We start from the raw sequence: 21,552 nt of genomic DNA, 5'->3' as shown, positions 1-21,552 counted from the left end.
CCAATTACTCTCCTAGGGTGACACTCAAAGTTCACCGAAGGTAGAGGTGGAATTCCCACTTGGGAACTCCTTTTGCTAAACAACACCAGTTTACTTAACTAAACAACTCAAGGAAACTTGTGTTCAAAAGTTAGATTGTCAAAAGATGCAAATGAAGGTCTTTTCTCCTTATTTATAATTGCTGGCCTCCTTATCTCCTTTGGTGGTCCTCACTCTTTCTCTCTCCTAATTCACACCCCCTCCTCTTTCCTATCTCCTCCAAGAGTGTGAGTTCCCTTGTTGGGGTGAATTTCTCTCTTGTGGGCCCCATGTTCCACTAGCACTGCAATTTCCCTTTTCCTCCTAAGTCCCAATGTCGGAATTGCATCTAGAGGAGGCCCTTTTCCAAAAATCGTCTCTAATGCAGAAAATCAAAATTGGGAATATTACAAAAATAATGTGTGTGGTGATAATCCTCCTAAATTGACTTCCCTATACTTATATGAGGAAAACAAAGTCAAGTTAGGGAAAATCTTAGATTAAAATCCCTAAAAATAATATTTTAAGTGTCTACAAGTTAATTGGATCACAAGCCAACCTAAAAGATAGCTCTCTCAATCATAAAGCATAAAAATTAGCCTCTTCTTAATCCACACTTGGGAGTAAAAATGCCTCTAAGGGTGACTTCATCCTCTAAAAGTGAATATGTCCATCAAAAAGGAGAAAAAGATGAGTCACACAATTGCTCCTCATTCAAAGCCATCTCCTCATCAACGAGGTGTCCAATGATCAAGAAAAAGCCTCCCCATCAAGATATATCCATCAACCAACCCCACATCATCTCTTTAGGCATCATGAGGGTGATGTCACAAGGCTAGGGCATGACATCATTATCAAGAAAGGTGTATCATCCCTTCCAAATGGATCTCAAGTCACCATCATTCTTAAACTAGTTCAAGAACAAGGAAATGTCCATCAAGAAGGTGAAATTATGGCCCAGATGGATCCTATGGTCTTTGTGGTACATCATCCTTCCTGACAACATCCTAGCTTCATTGGGTAGTCTTTTAGGCTCTAGAGGGAGAGGATAGGACCATCATCAATGTCCGATCCATCCCAAGTTCAAAACTCTTCTCAAAGAGGTCAACATCCTAGCCATGGTGCTGAAAAGGGTTATCACGTAGGGCTAGATGTCCTCTTGGATGGGTTATATAAGTATCAATCAAACCCTAAAGGGATAATTGTTGTATCTAGGATAAGACATCTAAAACATACCCTCAAAATCAAGTGAAACCATCATCACCATAGGTAAAAAAAACCATAAAAGTATCACAGTGGGACTATATTTAATGCAAAGGGCATAAGAGTACCTCACACAAACATCACCTTCAAATGCCTTTCTAGCTTTGGTTTTGTAAAGAAGTTACCATGCTAAGATATGGGAGGGTTATCTAGAGGTCCTATTAGGTGCTTCCAACCTCAAGGGGAGGAATAGTTCCTAGGTTGAGCCATTAATCAACAGGTACAAGTGAATAATGGTATGGTGGGGGTTTACTTCATGGAGGATGCCACCATTTGTGTACTAGATATGAAAATAACATCATTCTTGAGTGCTAATATCTAAAGATAGAGCAATTATGGGACCTTATTCACCCCTTCCTTTGACCTATTTTTACCACCCCTCTTGTGTACCTTTTTCTTTAATGACTCTATTTTTCTTGACTGACTTGGGATGCAAGCTTTAGTTATGCATTAATACCCTTTTAAGATCAAGCAATTTATCGTTCATCAGGGCTGAGATATCAAAGTTCCTTCCATTTTGATTTTCTCATGCATTAGCCAAGAAACGAGTGAGGGCTAATGAGGGGGGTAGAGCTTAGGCTAGGCTTTTTTCCATTCACTTTCTTTCATCCCAACCAATTCTTTGCATTTTTCCTTACGGCTCATGCTTTTTCTTTTCTTTCTATTGCATTAACCTTTAAGGACAAATTTTCCAAGCCTCTACTCAAGGATAATGAAATCAAGGAAGAAGTATTGGTGATAGATAATAGTCAACCTAAAGAGTGGGATATGACACCACAGAAAAATGGAAAGTTATAAGTATGGATTACCTTGGGCCTACAACATCAACCAGTGCATCTTATTTGAGACCGTACTAGACAAAGGAAGGAAAGGCTTGAAGAAAGGTCACACTAGACTAGGGTCAGAGGATAACCACCAAGCTGAAGCATCAGAACTACAATAAAACCAAAAGTTGTCAATCATCCAATTCAATCTGTTTTTCATACTAATATGCTCTTAAACACAAAATTCGGAAAGCATTTGATTACAAACACGATTAATATATGACCCACCTTCATTTAATTAGTAGGCTTGATGTCACAAAGCACTAGCCAAAGAATAGATGGAGGGCCTTTGAGGCTAGCTATCTATAGATCACATAGAATTGTTGGCCAACAAGATGAACAAAAGGGGAGAAACGATTTTCATCTAGGGGTCACCCACTTTGGTGGGTAACTTGTCCCATATAACACGTCTTCCATGTGCACACTTCAACAAAATTCTCACCAAGCCACATAGGTCTCCAACCTCCAAAGGTGCCAAATAAGCATTGAGTTAAAGCATAACAATCTATGAGTAAGCTATCTCTAATGTGAAAATCCAACATAATACAACCACAGGTGGTTAACACTCCATGCACCCCACATCACATGAAGCACCATTAAGCATGATTTAAATACTTTTGAAGTAATTCAAAAGTCAACAAGAGTAACACAATGTTTGTTTTGAAAATTTCAAGCGTTCATCTCTCTCTCTCTCTCTCTCTCTCTCTCTCTCTCTCTATATATATATATATATATATATATATATATATATATATATATAGAGAGAGAGAGAGAGAGAGAGAGAGAGTGAATTTCATCAAATATGATGATTTTGTATTTTTCTTTTGGATAAGATTTTTATTTTATTTTTTATAACCCATATGAAAGCATAAGAGATCAAATAATGTCTATCATTTACCATTATATCAAATTTAGAGTTGAAGCCAAAACTATTATAATTGTTCTAGTTTTATTGAATCTATTTAGAATATTGTTTATAATCTTTCAATCTTTATCTATCTTCTATAATGTCTATAATTGAGTATATGGAATATAACTGGAATAGAGAACTATTTTATCTAATTTTTGTTTCCAACTATATTATCTACTCAACAACAACCCGCTAGACTTATCATTTCTATAGAGGCTATATTTAAGCTACTTTTTATTCCAAATTGAAAAATGGTGCTCCCAAAATCATCTAATTTTTTTCAAGGTTAAATCTAGACCATGTTTAAAGTTGCAATGTTGACAACCAATATCATTACCAACCAAAGCCTTAAAATCAACTCTCAAATCAGAAAGTCGTGTTTAAAATTACAACATTGACAACCAATAGCATTACCAACCAAAACCTTAAAATCAACTCTAAAATCAGAAGGTCATGCTCCTAGTAGCACTCCCTTGTTTCAAAGGTTAAAATTACAACTTGTTTAAAAACTTGACCTTGATAACCCCTACCCATACACAAGTGCCTTTATGATCATGGTAACAACACAAACTATTCGTTGAGATGAGAGCTAAGCTCTAGGAGTTAAAGAGAAGTGAAGATATTTAGACTCAAGGGCATGGTGTCCACATTTGATGGTGAGGATAAGTAAAGAAACCTATGTTGTGAACTGCAAATATCCAAGAGTAGGATGTATGGATATGTTAAGTTGTTCATATGGACTCTATAAGACGATGAATATGTTGTACTCCATAGATTAGATGGCCAATTTATAATGTGTTCACACGCATGCTTTTGCATTGCATATATATAAATACAGATAAATATACATATGTACCAATGCCATGTAATTGATGTGAGAAATAAATCCTAAACCTTTATAAGATATTTATTTTAAAAATATTTAAGATATACTCATTATAATATTTTACATATACTAGAAATTTATGATAATAAATGAAACCTCTATCTATTTATAAAACTTATACAACTTAAAATTTAAGATACATATTATAAAACCTAACATATAAGATAAATAAACCAACTGAGACAGAAACATTTGACAGCAGCAAAGTTTTCTTTATATAAAAATAAAGAGCATGCATATCTAACACATAAAGTTGACTACACTAACATATTTGCTATTCTAAGAAGTAAAACAAGGTGACCGCTATAGGTAATAAGATTTTCTTCATCCACGAATTTAAAACCCCAATTTGTCTCATTTGAGGACACTTCAAAGATTTTCTGATATTTAATTGTCTTAAATGTATATAATGCGTGGAAAATGTGACAAATTCTAGGAATTCGAAGATAATCATAGTAACATCTCTGTTTTCCAATTCATACTATCTGGGCAAAAAAATGTTTACAGAAACATTATTAACATGAAATTTATCAAAAGAATATAATTTATTGATCTGATGAAATTACTTTCAAAATATTGAACATGGGCTGTAAATAATAATATTCAAGTAAAACTTCCTTTTGCAGGAAATAATAAGAGCTCAAAGATATCTGCTCATAGATTTTCTTGGGAGCGTGATGATTTTGAACGTTATTATAGCCATCAAAACATAGGGTTGGGGCAAGTTTTGTCACAAGGGTATGGACAATCAACTTCCTTCACTTTACTTCGCTCAAAGTACCAATCTCCCACAGCCTGTGCAATGGTCTTTAATGCAAACAAGAACTGTAATTAGCATAACAAATAGTGCTGATCTGTCATAAACATTACACAGATAATATAAGGGGAAATACAATGTCACTCTTGTCATGATCCTTCACTATTTTCATTCATTCAATGTTGGTGATTTAGTTTAAATATAGTGCAAAATGCAATTGTAAATATCCTGGGGAAATGTACAAAAAAGTCACCATGGCATATCAGCTAGAGAAGCTATATTCCTCTTGAAAGCTGTTATCTTTCCTTTCAAATTGAATATTCCAAAGAACACAATAATCTAGTTCCATGACAAATGAAAATTAACACATCATTTTTTGACAATGGAAGCTTGTGTGTGTGCCAAATTCTGGACATTAATAGGACCCATGACTGCATGAGTCATTCAAACTAATTCATTAACAATGAGTAGAGTTTACTAGCCACGAAAAGTAACGAATAGTCTTTTTTGTTCCCCGTTTTATGTCTTATTTTGTTAACATAGGTGCTGTAATTATTCCTATAATTTTTACACGTGGTCATAACCCATTTATATGTATCATTACATACCGTGTAATATGGCTAAAGTTCATATTTTATTTCATTATTGTATGCTAAGCTTATCGTTAATGAAAACTTAATCAAATTTGATACGTAGGTCCAATAAGTCTCTCAAAGTATGTGGAACTATAAACCCCTCTGGAAAGGATGCCTCACATGGCTCACTTGAGTTGTATAAACTCAAAACTTAATACAAGTTTTCATGGGTGGAATCTCATTTTGTGATTTTTTTAATCAGAAATACCGAGTGTTATAAGCAGATCGCCAACTAATTTTGGATTTTTCTTTCGTGATTGTCATCTTTAGCACTGTTGTCGCACATAGTGTCTAAGCACCATGACAACACTCAGATCGGGGGCTATCACCCTGATCCCCAATTTCTCCGTTTAAGCTATCTCCCTATAGTAGGCTAAGGGGGTAGACCCTATGAAAAAATGGAATAAAGAAGAGCTAGTTGAGAACTGACCAGTTCGGGAGACACAACGAGGTGATAAAGTACTTGATTAAGATTTAACAAGACTTAGAATTTGATTAGATTTTAAATGATTAATACCAGTGCCTTATGGAGTCAACAATCTTGCTAGGAAAATGTAAACCAAGTAATTGATTAGCAACTACTGCTTAAAAAACAGAGATATGAAATCTATTTATAATTCTACGATAAAATTCTTTAAGAATCGCTTGAAAATATTTGAAAAATAACTAACATGTAAGGAGCATTAAATAATTCAAGCAATGACAATCAATTTCACTAGATGCGCAATGTCTTAGCAATTAAATTTCAAGAGATACAAATACTTTAAACAACCACGAAATTTAAATGCTAACCAGTTTAGATCCTAGAATTTAAATGATTATGCTTAGTGATCCAAATCTAATAAATTCACCACTTTCCAATAGTTAATCTTTAGATGTAAAAATTCAAGCACATTTAACTATAAAAAATGACAAATACCAATACCACAAAAGTTCACTTTTAGATTTTATCCCTGGCACAAAAGATCCCAAGAAAGAATTAAAATAAATTGACAAATTTAGTTAGTCCTTTAGGAAATCTTTTTCTCAATATGCTAAGCCAGACTTAATGTGCAGTAAATGATAAATCAAGATTTTCTCTTAATATGACCAAAGTAAATCAAAAGATTAAATAATTTTTTAATGGACGAGAGGCCATATAAAAAATTTAAAATATTTTAACGCTAAAAAATTTACTTTCATAAAAATTTAGGATGCTTAAAATAAAATTAATGTGAAGCCCCTTCTTTTAGAATTTTTTTATTTTTATGATTTTTTAGTTTTTTAAGAAATCTTTAATTTTTTGTTTTTAGATTAAAAAAAAATTAAAAAATTCTATAACTTAAAAATCTAAAAAGTTAAAATATATATATATATATAAATTTAAAAACTTTTACATTTAAAAATCTTATAAAATTTAAAATTTTCAAAATCATAAAAAATTAAAAAATTTAAGAAATCTTTCAAAAAGTTAGCTTTTTGACATTTTTTTTCTTATTTAAAAAAAAAAAAAACCTTTAAAATTCCTAAAAAAATTTAAAAATCTTAAAAAAATAAAATAAAATTAAAACATTAAAAGATCATGTGACCAAGAAATTAAACAAATTAAGGGGTTTTCGCTTAAATAGTCAAATTTTTAATGTGGCCTATGGCCCATTAAGAAATTTCGATTTTTTAACCTGTTAATTTGTTTTCCTTCTTTAGTTATTGACTAAGGATAATTAAGATTTAAATTTGAAGTTCCTTAGTTTTATTAAATGCATATTTTCCTATGGTCAAGTGTGACAAACGTTTAAATCACATTTGATTGTTGACTAAAGTTAATTGAATCTAGATCTAGGCAGTTAATAAAAATCGTTTTAAATCTGGAATCTTTTGCATGTTAGTGTGTTGGACGTTTATAGTGATTATTTATGATTGTCATTATTCGTCACATATTGAAGATTGTTCTGGATAACTTGTTTTATTTAGTTGATGGTTAATTCAAATTAAAGGCACTGGTCTATAATCGTTTCTATCTTGTGGTCATGTTTTGTTCACGTTGGCGTTTAATCTATTCATTTGATTTAATCGAGATTCATTTAGATTCATCAAGTTGTCCGTCATTAAAATCTCCTAGAGTCTATTTTTCGCAGGCTATCCTCATCCATTTACCTAGGGACTACCCCCCTTGACTTGTCTAGGAGAGAGTCTAAACGGAGTGAGTAAGGATTTAAGAATGACAGCTCTTACTCTGACCATTGTCATGGTGCCTAGACACTTTGCGCGACAACAAGCACATTTGTGTATTTTCTTTTTCAGCTCTTGTGCTATTGGTTTTTGCACTCTTTGTGCAGAGCAGTTGTCGGGGGATATTTCATAATGTAGGTGAGATCTGGCTCCATGAATTCTTCCATTGACTCTTATAAATATCAACATAGCATCGTAGCAGTTGTGAAACTTCCTCTCTCAATCCTTTTGGCCGATCGGAAAGCTATTGGCTAGTGGCATCTTTGTTAATTTGTAACTAGTTTTTTCTTAGATCACCTCTATAAGGTTTCTCTAGGGGTTCTAGAGATATATACCCTAATATATGGCTCTACCTTTCTTCTACATTGTTCTTTGGCTCTTTCCACGCTTTTTTCAAGCCAAAACCTTCATTCATATGGTTACGTATGGTTTTTAACATTTGAATCTATAAAGGTGAATTTCAAAGTCTTTATTCCATAAGGAGCATTCATCCCATTGTTATTGAGTGTAAGATTCAAAATGAATGTTTCCCCATCTAAAAAGAGACAAGTATCATTCTTTCTTAGGTGGATCAAATGACTCCCCCACTTGAAAGTAAAGGTCAATGGATGTACTTGGTAAGGTTGCTTCTTGTTGCAGATGATAAAAATTATGACGATGTATGTTTGAAGAAGGCTGAAACTCTTGGATTGATCACTCTTTATTTTGATTGTAATCTTATTCATCATACTGAGGATAACAAAGGTGCGAAGGAAATCTGAGAAAACCTCAAAACTATCTAGAATGGTGAGTACTACTTAGGTCAACTGACTTGAAACTAAACTCTCCAATCTCCATACGAATGACTTCAATAATAATAGAGTAGGCTATGCATATGCTTGTTTCAATTTCTGTCATTGACAGGATAATGAATGATAGAAAAAAAAAACTTGTCCATCAGGAATGTGGAGAGAAATCCTCATATGCATGGATCAATCTAGAATCAAAGGACTTAGTAAACATGTATTTAAATAATCTAATAATGACAATAGCGGTACATATCAGACTTGGTGTGATATTGATTTTGTATTCTATCAAGAGTTTACAGTTTTTCCACCATATAGTTACAGATGTTCCAACCTATTCTTGCAGGATTTTTAATGTAGCCTTGTTGGTTATTTAGCAAACACAAGGGAAAATCTCATGTTTTTTATGAGAAAATGTAGTGGTCACACTAGCTCTCTGATTTCACTTAGCATATCAATCTTCTTGTTCTAATTTCTTGGGTGTTTTCCATTTGATCATCATTGATGTAGTATTAGTTGCATGATTGAATTTGTATCATCAATGGCTTTGTATGTAACTGTGTTGGCCGCCATATATTCTACTTCTGTTTAGCTCAGTGCTAGTGACTTCTGCTTCCTACTGCACCAAGAGATCATCCCTGATCCAACATTGAAGTAGTACCTGGAGGTACTTTTCTTGTCCACTGAACTGTTGATTTGGGGTAGCATCGGATGTGCTCTAGCCACGAAATCTGGTGGAGAGGTTGGGGCACATGAGATCTCCAATATCATAAAGTGTTTGGGCAGATTCTAAACAGATCGAGAGATATTAAAATAATTAATATTTTTAATGGAGTCCCTAAGTCTAAACTTAGGGAAAATAAAATATTAATGTGTATTAATATTATTCTATGTTAGAGTGGTCCAGAAGACATGGATCAAGCCAAATCTAATCTTAGCCGTTGATTAGGGACTTAATCTTGGTCATTGAGATGTCAACAGGAAAAGTATAAGAGGAGGCTTGAGGGTCACTTGGAGAATACACCAGAGTGATCAGTGATTCTATTCTCTAGAGCGGGATTTGCTAAGAGAGATAGAATCAATGATTGGGAGAGCAGCTGAGGGCCATTGAGTATAGAGAAATAAAGAAGGCAGAGATTGTGCCGGCAGAGCAACGTAGCAGCCAAGGACAGTGACGCAGAGCTAGCAAGGGCTCACGCAGGGCCACGCAGAGGTAGCCAAGTGCCACGCAGAGCACCAGAGAGGCTAGCGTGTTTGACGCAAAGGCCCAGAAAGCTGACACAGGGCCTCCTGGGGCTGACGCAGGCCAAGAAAGGCTGACGCAAGGCCAGCATGAGACAAATAGGAGCTAACGCAGTCCAGATTGGGCAGATGTTGGGGTTGCAGAGCAGTTTTGTGCCGAAGAGTTGCCGGAAGGATTTTCCGAGGCTTCAGCTAGGAGATTTCTCTCAAACTGTGAGGTATAGATGCTAAGGAAATTCTCTGTTGGGTAGGCCAGTTTCGACACCAGATTGTACTCCAATATTGCTTAATAAGAAAGCCCTCAGATAGTTGCACCGGTTTTCCCGCATTGGGTTTTTCTGGGGACACTGGTCCAAAAATAATGGTGTCATGTGGTGTGTTTGTTCTTGTTTCTTTTAGTTGCTGATCTGTAATATGTTGAGCATGCACTGGTGTTTATTTTCAATGTTTACTTTGTAAATAACTTGTTAAAGAAAAAATAACAAGTAGGTAGGAATAAATAAAAAAAAGTGCATGAAGGGTTTCGAAGTAAACTTAGAAACTTCAACATGGTATCAGAGGGTGATTGCAGATCACAGGAGGACTAAAAGACATCAGCCAAGTGGAGCAATAACAACAGAAAACAGTTGTCCTCAAGTGACAGAAGTTGTTTCTAACAGCGCAAAAGCTAAGGAAGTGTGACACAGAGCTAGCCAGAGCCTAGCAGAAGAAACCGGAAACTGCACAGAGCCTCAAAGAGGCCAGCGTTGCTGACACAGAGGGCCAGAGGGCTGACGCAGACCCAACTGGGGTGACGCAGAGCCAGCGTGAGGTAGAGATGGGTTGACACAATTCACGGAGAGGCAGTTGTTGGGGTCTAGAAGACTGCGGGAATATTGCCGAGTGGAGCTGGTGAGGTATTGTAGTCAGAACAGTACCTGACAGAGCAGGGCTAGAGGAGTTGTTGTTGAGGGTTTCTAGCCGAGGAACCTGGACCAGCAGTGTAGTTGCATAAGACGATCAGAGTAGGGGGCATCTCGACAAGAGAAGAAGGATTTCCAGGAGGGAAATCAGGACTCAGAGGGAGTCCAGAAGAGAAATTCCAAATGGGAAGTAGAGACTTAGAGGAGTCGAACAAAGAACTTCTAGGAGGGAAGTAGAGGAGCATCATGGCACTACACGGGGTAAGAGACAAGGACAGACTGGACGGAGCATCAAACTTCCTAGTCTGGAAGGCCAGAATCTTATCAATGCTTGACATAAATCGTGTCAAGAACTTCACCTTGAAGGTAATAGCTGTCCTAGTCGACCCAATGATAATGACAGGTACGAGGAGGCAATGGTGATGGCCAAGTGCATTATCCTTGACAGGGTCAAGGATCATGTACCACATATAACCGAGAAGGAAACGACATTTGAGATGTGGGAGGCTCTCAAGAAGTTGTATCAGCATACTTCTGTGCAGAGAAGAATGCTACTTGAGAATCAAATGAGGTCGTATTAGATGAAGAAGAGTCAATCAATAGACACCTTCCTCGAAGGACTGAATGAGATCCAAGACCAATTGACTGCTATAGGAGTGACACCGGCTCAAGAGCTAATGGTGAGGACAGCCCTGAATGCTGTCTCAGAAGACTGGGAAGTGTTTGTCCAGAGTATACTAGGCAGAGGGTCACTTCCACCGTGGGATGAGATGTGGGCAGCTCTTCACTTGGAAGAGATCAAACGATAGTCGAAGATAGGTAGCAGCAACAAGGGGATCAAAGTAAAGCAGGAAGAGGAAGATGTGGCCTTAGCATCTGAGGGAAAGCAGGAAAAGTGGAAGAAGAAATATCTCTCCAAGATCAAGTGCTTCCACTGTGGGGAGCTGGGTCATTATCTGACCCAGTGTCCAAGGAAGAAGATTAAGGGAGAGTCTTCATAGACTAAGGCAGCGCCAGCACGAGCAAAGAAGGAAGTTTTGACAGACGATGATTGTGCCATGAGTGCACACACGCCACTTGAGCGGAAGTGGGGAGCCATCGAGCTATAGTTAGATGGACTACAGGCGATGAGGGGCAGGATCCTCGAGGTACCCAACCTCTTGGATTAGACCTTGCTAAGGGAGCCCCGACGAGGAGTAGCGGGATTCGCTGAGTGGGTAGAGATGGGTGCAGATGGAGTGGCAGAGGGAGCTACAGTGCAGGAGTCCCGAGACAACACAAGGCTAGCAAGCTGCAGCAATGCGAGAGGCACAAGAGTGTTGCAACAATGCAGGATGCCACAGAGAGGTGTGCAACTATGCAAGATGCAGGGAGTTGTTGCAGCAGAGGTTAGAGATAGGGAGCACTTGTCAACGACAGAGGGAGCTTCAGCATCAGTGGGTGTCTCTAGCCCAACAGGGAGGTCAATTGGGAGATCAATTACTTACTTCTCAGTAACTGAGTTGCAGTGCAGCAGTGGGCGGCACGATGCAGCTTGATGAGAGGAGGTGCAATGCGGATGCAATGTTGGGTGAAAGGACCCAGAGCAGCACGGATGCAGAGGGAGTCATCATATAGATGCAGCAGTAGCAGGTGGTAGAACCATGGGTAGCAGTACAAGATGCAGTAGTGCAGAGGATGTTGGGTAGGAAGGCCTAGCATTAGCACAGGTACCAATGCTAGATGATCACAGTAATACTCAGTGAGGAGTATTGCTAGAGCACAGTTGTCGCTAAGAGGGAGTGTTGATTTGGGGTAGCATCGGATGTGCTCTAGCCACGAAATTTGGTGGAGGTTGGAGCACATGAGATCTCCAATACCCAGAAAGGGTTTGGGAAGATTCTAAACAGATCAAGAGATATTAAAATAATTAATATTTTTAATGGAGTCCCTAAGTCTAAACTTAGGGAAAATAAAATATTAATGTGTATTAATATGAATCTATGTTAGAGTGGTCCAAAAGACATAGATCAAGCTAGATCTAATCTTAGTCGTTGATTAGGGACTTAATCTCGATTATTGAGATGTCAACAGGAAAAGTATAAGAGGAGGCTTGAGGGTCACTTGGAGAATACACCAATTTGATCAGTCATTCTATTCCCTAGAGCAGGGTTTGCTAAGAGAGATAGAATTAGTGATCGGGAGAGCAGTTGAGGGCCATTGAGTACAAAGAAACAGAAAAGGCAGAGATTATGCCGGGAGAACAGCGCAGCACCCAAGGAGAGTGACGCAGAGCCAACAAGGGCTCACGCAGAGCCAGCAAGGGCTCATGCAGGGCCACGCAGAGGCAACCAAGTGCTACGCAGAGCACCAGAGAGGCCAGTGTGTCTAACGCAGAGGCCTAGAAAGCTGACACAGGGCCTCCTAGGGTTGACGCAGGCCAAGAAAGGCTGACGCAAGGCAAGTGTGAGACAAAGAGGGGCTGATGCAGTCCAAATTGGGCAGACGCAAGGCAAGTGTGAGACAAAGAGGGGCTGATGCAGTCCAAATTGGGCAGACGCTGGGGTTGCAGAGCAATTTTGTGCTGAAGAGCTGCCAGAAGGATTTTTTGGGGCTTCAACCAAGAGATTTCTCTCAAACTGAGGTATAGCTGCTACGGAAATTCTCTGTTGGGTAGGCCAATTTCGGCACCCATATTGTACTCTGATATTTCTTAATAAGAAAACCCTCAGATAGCTGCACCAATTTTCCCGCATTGGGTTTTTTCGAGGACATTGGTCCAAAAATAATGGTGTCATGTGGTGGGTTTGTTCTTGTTTCTTTTAGTTGCTGATCTGTAATATGTTGAGCATGCACTGGTGTTTATTTTCAGTATTTACTTTGTAAATAACTTGTTAAAGAAAAAATAACAAGTAGGTAGGAATAAATCAGAAAAAGTGCATGAAGGGTTTCTAACTAAGTAAACTTAGAAACTTCAACATGAACTACCTATCCAATCTATATCTGTGAATCCGTTCAATCTTATATCATCTCCTCGAGTATATTTCAACCACAGCTTGACTATTCCACGCACATACCTGAGAATGTGCCTAGTTGTTGCCCAATGTGCCCTCTTCATTTCCACCATGAACTGGCAAACAGTATTAATAGCGAAGTAAATGTCTGGCCTAGTGTTGACCAGATACACGATGACCCAATTAGTTGTCTGTACAGGGTGGGGTCGACTTCCTTATCCATTGATGCATCTATCTTCTTCCAGTTGGTAATCATTGGTGTTACCATGGGTCTGCAATCTTGCATTCTGAATCTCTTCAAAAAAAATTGTAGCATATCTCCCTTGCCTAAGGAAGATCTCCCCATCCTTCTGCCATACTTCCAATCCTAGAAAATTGTGCATCAACCCCATATCCTTCATGTCAAATTATGCTGCAAGGTTCCTTTTGTAGTCCTTTATGAGCCTCAATGATCCTGTCAAAAACAAATCATCTACATACAAAACCAGAATGAGAGGCTCATTCTCCACCATCAGATAGTACAGATTGGGATATGCATCACTCTTGATGAATCCCAACCACTGCAAGTAACTAACAATCCGACCATACCATGCCTTAAGTGCCTACTTGAGCCCATATAGGGTTTTCTTCAATTTGCATACATGAGTGTGTTTCTCATGAGTTTCAAAGCCTTCAATATGATCTATGTATAACTTTTCTTCTATCGCCCCGTTCAAGAATGTTGTCTTGACGTCCATCTAGTGATTTCCCATCGCATTTGCGCTACTAGTGATATGACATATCTGATAGAGGTATATCTGACAACTACGGTGAAGGTCTCCTCATAGTCTATTCCTTCCTTCTATGCATACCCCTTTGCTACGAATCTAGCCTGTACTTCTCCACATTGCCATCTGCAACGTAATTGATCTTGTAGATCCATCTAGAACCTACAACTGATTTGTACACTCCAAAACATCATTTGTCATGATAAAGTTGTATTCTTCTACCATGGCATCCACCCACCCCTGATGCTGTGTAGCTTCCCGAAAACTGGAAGGTTCTGCAACCTGAGCTACGAAGGCTTGATATCTGCCAGGCTGCCTGTGTTGTCTTTTATGTGTCCTGGGAGCTCCAACAAACTCCTCTGCGTATCTCAAGGTCTGGGACACTTCCCTACGGCTCTACCACTAGTGGTGGGAGGTTCAGTCAATTCCTCCTCTTGTTCCTGATGTTGGGTGTGGAGCCTGATTATCTTCTGTATTCAAAGGTTTCAGCCGGATGTATACCCCAGGAAGACTGTACACCCCTCCAAGAGCGGGGGTGCGGGGGGGACTTGTCCCCCCCACAGGGGTTTGGGGGGCCCATCCCCCCCAGCTGGGGGGTCTAGGGGCCAGTGGTCCCCTAGCAAGGGTTCGGGGGCAGAGCCCCCAAAGCTAAAAATAGATGTAAAATTGCCTTGTAAAAGTCTAGTAATTTCTAGTCAATCTGTGCCATTCATTAGGCGGATGATCTGACGGTAGAAGTTATGTTTAGTTTAGGGTTTTTTTCCCTAGAAGGCAACCCCTCACTATATATGAGGGAATTGTATTGCATCTATGTATCTCTGTATTCTGAGTGAGGAAGAGAGAGGAGATTGAGAACGAAGAGGGTGTTATAGCAGATCTGTTGTAGGTTGTATCTCTTCAATTTGTTGGATAATATAAAAGGAAGGATTGGTTGTTTCTCCATGGACGTAGCCCAAACTGGGTGAACCACATATATCTGTGTCTCTCTTGTTTTATGTGTTTTCTGTGTTTATATTTCTGCAATATTTTATGTGTTCCATTGCTCTGTAATATATAATTTCCTAACACTTGCTACTCCATTTGCTAAGAACTTCCTGTATATCCTACTCCTAGAGAGATGTCGGTACTGGTCATTGTACTTGATCCCTACGACTATCCTCCTGCTTGTCCAACTTGTTGCCCCTACTGCTGAACTAACGAAACTTCTGCTAACTAATCTCCTGCAGTCAACTCTCGAGATTTTCTGAAAGCTCTATCTTCCATGAACTTTGCATTTCATCTTACTACAAACTTCCTACTCTGAAAATTCCTAGTCCAAGGAAACCCTACTGCAGCAAAAACTGAATTTACTTCTCCTACTTGATTTTAATATACATTATCAAGTTATTTTCTGAATATTGAAGTAAATTACTTTTGTAGCCTACACTTGTTTAAATTTGAATACATGAAACACAGAACTGAGCAAAGAACAAGATACATAGGACACGGTTATTTTTGGACAAAATAGTCCCCGGAAAAACCCAATGCCAGAAAATCGATGCAGCAGCTCTAAGGGTTTTCTATTATTATGCAATAATTCTGAATACAATGTTGTTTTCCCTCCCGACAAATTAATGATAGAGAAAATACAATGGTAGAAAACTGAGTGAGTTTTACCTCACTTCACACGGCAGATTCCGGCTGATCAAGCAGCAAAACTGGCTAGCCCCGGCTATCTCTATGTTGGCCTTCCGTAGTCCTTGCATTAGCCTTATAGGCTTTGCGTCAGCTCTGCGCTATCTCTTCTGCCTCTTGGAACTTCTGCATCAACCTCTCTCGGTTGTTCCGGCAATTCTAGCTTTCTGCGTGAAGGTAGCTTCTGCTTCTGCATTCGCCCTTCTGGCTCTGCATCAGGCCCACGTGGACCCAGATTGGCTCAACGTCAGTCCTTCTAGCTGCTGTGTTGCCTCCACTAGCGTCTCTCCACCTCTCTGCCAATACTCCCGAACTATCCCAGCCCCTCTACTGCAGAATGATCACTAAGTTTCAATTCTTAGCTTCCTAGCCCCAGAAATCGAACTCCAAATCAATTCGTTCTCTCAGTGTATCTTTCTAAATGAACCCTAGGCCTCCTTCTTATACTTTTCTCATTGAGACTTCAACGGTCGAGATTAAGTCTCTAATCAACGGCTAAGATTAAAACTTGACTTGATCCACTTTCTAGATCATTCTCACTCATATTTCGATTAATTACCCATTAATACTTTAATTTCCCTAAGTCTAGACTTACGGACCCCACTAAAAATATTAATTATTTTAATAAAATACAATCCGGGTGGAATTTCACCAAACGATTTCTAGGTTCTTTAGAACTCATGTTCCTTAGCCTCTCCACCAATTTTCATGGCTAGAGCACATCTGATGCTACCAAAAACTAACACTCCCTCTTAGCGAGGAAAGTGCTCTAGCAACAATGTCCAATTACATGCTGCTTTGTTTCTGAAGGATCTCCTTTCTGCACTGTTGTTGCTACTATACTGTTGCCCATGACACTGCCATTGCCACTGCTGCATTTGTACTACAGCTCCCTCTCAAATGTTGCATCTGCTATGCTACTAGCACTGCCACTGCTAACACTACATTTGTATTGCAACTCAGTCGCTAAGAGAAGCAACTGAAAAACATCCTAAATTACTGAACTTAACTGTGTTCAGCATAATACCATGAATATTGGAATATAACTGCTACTAGTCTCTGACCCTATGGATCTTTTGCGTTGTTGTTGACTTTTGCATTGTGCTATCTGCACTACTGCCAACCTTGTTTTGCGCTGATTAGTCCCTGGTCTTCCACTACTGCTTCTGTCTCTCCAAACATGTTGGAAAATACTGAGAGGGCGGGTGAATCAGTGCTTCTTAGCAATGATCACTTTTAAATATTTTCAGAGCATCAGAGCATTAGTTAATCTTCAATTATTATTAATGTTTATGCAGTAATAATAGTAAATAAAAGAACATAGTAGGCACAAAAATTTTAGGTGGAAATCCCCCTCCGGGTCAAAAACCACCGAATGCTTTTCTAATAAATTCTTTGATCTTCAGCCCCAACTAAAATGAAAGCAACAACTTCCTAGAATTCTAGAAAAACATTCTTCTCTAGCTCCCACTGGAAGGACGCCCCAACGCCCTGTTTTCTTTAATAATCAACTGAATGGGTGCCCCAACACCCTAGACCAACCTACCACCCTGAAGTGTTCACAGGCTCCAACCTGTAGGTGACTTCATACACCTGCTTAACACCTCCCTGCCACCCTATAATGACTGAAATGAGACAAGAGTGTGGATTCCCATACCAGGGACAATGATCCATGATACAATATGATTTACAATGATTTTGACCGAACACCCAATCACACTATGACCTGCAACCCAACCATGACATCATCCCAACAGAGACTCCTATACCTCCAAATAATGCCTTTTCAACTCTAGGCAGATTGATTCTTTTACAATAATGACTCTTCCAATGATGACACTTTTACAAATGACTCTTTTACAACTTTACAATGATGACTCTTGGCCTTGGCACTTCTTCACAATATACGGATGGCTGTCATGTCTTTAAAGGATGTCCCGCTGCAATGCTTCCTTTGATTTGATACTTTAGCTCTTGAATGCTCGCTTGATGCTTTCCTTGAATCTTCTTCTACCTGCATAAAAATTTTCCGAGCGAAGCCCAATCTCAAAAGGAAAAACAAAATACCCTACAACTTACCTCTGCATGCAAAACACATGTAAGTGCATAATAATGAATAAATACAAATTAAAGTTACAATGTGTACCTAAAATGTTCTTGTCACTTTTGTTGTTGACTTGTTGCAGCAGTAGACAAAGATTCCACTCTTGATATACGCTTGGACTCTATGCAAAACTATATCCAAAATTGACCTAAAGATATATACAATAGAAACTGATGACAGACCTTAGACTTGTGATGAACCAAGTTCTAAGTACAACAACAGAGACCATTCTATCAACTATGACAAGACAAGTAACATGAACTTACAACATCATATAGATTTAGCAGACTTGGTGTAGCATCAAATGTGTAGTATCAAGAATAGGACATCTGAAATGTGGTACCAAAACTAACTGTGACATATAGATACAGAGATATAACCGAGACCCTGTAAATACTTACGTTGTCCTGCAAAAACATATTCAAAGATGATACTCAAAATTCAAATGTAAACACTTAATCATACATACCATGTTTTAGGAGACTTAACCTTGACTTTTGATGTGTGGTCCTTACTGCAGTGACCCTTGAATGCATGCTTTTTCTTGAATTCTAGGCGCTCGATATTGAATCTCTTGTATCTATGTAATTTCAGATCTCTAGGGTCTGAATTTTGTCCTGTGGTAGCCCTCTGTGTCCTCTTTGCAACCCCACAGGTCTGATCAAGACTGGATTTTTCAAGAAAGAGTTATTCCCAATCTCCCACGATGGCCTGATTATAGCCAAGTTCAGTACAACGAACTTGTACGAAGTCCCACGTGTCACTGTTGCGGCCTTCGGCCTTGAAAATGCTACTCAACAAAATACAGTTCGTCCTCTTTTTGTGCTATTTATGAAATTTGAATCCAATGGTCAAAGACAAATTTATGACGATTTTCCCAACATCACCTATTTGACATGGAATTCGGGAGCCTGCAAAAACCCTAACTTCCTCAGATCATATCTCCGAAAATATAGCGAACTAAGATCTGAAATTTAGTCATGAGGTTCATCAAGATTTCGGCTCAAATGGGTTTTAATTTCAGCTTCTGAAAACAAGTTATAGCGAAAATGCCATGATGACCTGTTTGAAGCCACAAAATCCCTACAAGAGGAGGATATGAGGGTCATTATTTATATGAATGTCTTGAGTTGAGAGGGTCCTCAACAAGTGAACATTGGAGGGATTTTAGGAGAAAAAAATATTATTAATTATTGACTATTCAATGACCACAACCTGGCGATTTACTAGTGAGATTTGATGTCGTCTCTCTATACACCAAAAACCCCATCCAAGAAGCCATTGATATCATTAATCGTATCACCGATAAAGACACGGCCAAATTAGTTGGCCTTTGCCTTACCTCTACTTTCTTTAGCTTTCAGGGTGAATTCTATGAACAAACTTGTGGTGTTGCGATGGGCTCCCCCCTCTCCCCCATTGTCGCAAACTTGTTCATGGAAGATTTTGAGACTAGGGCCCTTGCTTCTGCCAAATACCGTCCTAAAAAATGGAAGAGGTTCGTTGATGACACTTGTGTCATCTAGCCTCATGGTCGAGAGAAACTAGATTTGTTTCTTGAGCACCTTAATTCCCAATCAGACTCCATCAAATTCACCATGGAAGTTGAGGAGAATGGTCGCCTTCCCTTTCTTGACATCCTGCTTTCTAGGAGGGACGATGGTTCCGTCTGTCACCAAGTTTTTCGGAAGAAGACTCACACGGAACAGTACCTCCATGTCGATTCTCACCACTTCCCTGCTCAAAAATTTGGGGTTCTCAACACTCTTGCTACCCGTGCCCTAAGAATCTCCAATGATGAGCATCTTGATCAGGAGAAATCTCATCTTCTTGAGGTTTTTGAAAATAACGGGTACAACAGATCCCATAGCCTCAAGGCTTTTCACAGAGCTAGCAAGGAGCCGAGGGTTAAACCCGCCCTCTCTAATCCTATCTCTAAGGTTCATCTCTCGTATATCCAAGGAACCACTAATAGGATTTCCCATATTCTTAGGAAAACTAATGTTTCTTCGTCCTTCAAGCCTCTCAATACCATTAAAAATTCTCTTAGGTCAGTTAAGGACCCTATTGACCCAATGAGCTCAAAAGGGGTCTACCTTGTTCCCTGCTCCTGTGGTATCCCCTACATTGGAGAAACTGGGAGATCTATTAAGCAGAGGATCAGTGAGCATGTGGCTGACATCAGACACAATTGCTCTTGCACGTCAGCCCTTGCAGAACATGCTGAGAAATCTAAGCACCATGTCTACATTGAAGAATCTAAGGTCATTGCTAAAATTGGTCATTTCCACCACAGGAAACTCAGGGAAGCAATTGAGATTGAGAGGCATACCAATAACCTGAATAGGGATGATGGTTGGAAGTTAAGTAAAAGCTGGATTCCAGCTCTCGCCTCTTAACTCTGCCACCCTCTCCTCCCCCTTATCTTTCTTGGCTTTTGTTATCTTCCTCCTTTTATTTAGTGGCTTCCCCACTTATAGTCCTTATTGAATGTTTGATAATGTTTAATATAAAGTTATCTATAGCGATTAAATTTTTCAACCTATTATTCATATAAATAAATAATTATATTATTAATTCCAGTCATAGTATTATAATAATAAAATTGATTATTAATTTCATTTAAACTTTTTATATAAATTCATAATATTAGTAATATATTATTATATAAAATTCTATAATTAATTATTGTCAAACTATTATTATTATATAAACTTATAATAGTTATAAGACATTATTATATGAATTTATAATATTTTAGTTATTTAACTTGGCAAATATGTTAGTTTTTTGTAATATTTTATTACATAATAAAAAACTTTTACCTAATATTATTATAACCACCTATTATAATAGCTAGTTAATTAATATTATTATGATAATCTTTAGTAACATATTATTATATAAAATTCTATAATTTATTATTTTCAAACTATTATTATTATATAAATTTATAATAGTCATAAGACATTCTTATATGAATTTATAAGATTTTAGTTATTTAATTTGGTAAATATGTTATATTTTATTACATAATAAAAAACTTTTACCTAATATTATTATAATCACCTATTATAATGGCTAGTTAACTAATATTATTATGATAACAGCTAGTTTTCTTCGTCCCATTGACTAGGTCAGCCCTTGCCTATATTATTATTTTATTAGATTATTTAATTAATAGATTTGTGACTTGTTCGATAATAAGTAATTTATTATTACATAACGGCTAGTTTCTAACTAAATAATTTTATTTCACTAACGACTAACTATGAACGTCTAACACTATGCAGTGATGCATCCCTGCTATTTATTCTCTCAGATCGATTGATTTCTCACCTTGTGGTGAGGATGAAACACATTAGTTGGTTCAAAATGTCGACCCAATCCTTGCGATGTGATTAGTCTGAAAGACTATTCTCTAAATTATGGATCACAAAAGTCATAGATCTAACATTCCTTTATCCTGCTAAGAAATCTAAAGCCCCAAAAAGTATGTTAGCTCGCCAAGCATAGACATTTCAAACTCACTTTGCATTTTTGTGGCAAAGTCTTTACTTAATTTGTCATCATTTCTTCCAAAG

General features: G+C 38.0%; 1 protein-coding gene across 4 annotated transcripts in view; it reads right to left on the bottom strand.

Annotated features, from left to right (window-relative positions):
- Positions 1-4,205: 4,205 nt before the first annotated feature.
- The window catches only part of LOC149150231 (pectin acetylesterase 3-like), a 277,487-nt gene continuing 260,140 nt past the window's right edge, over positions 4,206-21,552 (bottom strand). For all 4 annotated transcript variants that reach the window (XM_089445799.1, XM_089445798.1, XM_089445796.1 and 1 more), the window contains one exon: positions 4,206-4,708. In XM_089445799.1, the coding sequence (XP_089301925.1) occupies positions 4,674-4,708 (35 nt within the window). In that variant the 3' untranslated portion in view covers positions 4,206-4,673. The remainder of the gene's footprint in view (positions 4,709-21,552) is intronic.

This window comes from Pinus tabuliformis, chromosome 9 (assembly GCF_031772625.1).
Source record: "Pinus tabuliformis cultivar Carrire ecotype Pingquan chromosome 9, CPIR1, whole genome shotgun sequence".
NCBI lineage: Eukaryota > Viridiplantae > Streptophyta > Pinopsida > Pinales > Pinaceae > Pinus > Pinus tabuliformis.
The sequence above is the reverse complement of the archived record's forward strand: the minus strand, read 5'-3'. Positions and strand labels throughout refer to the sequence as shown.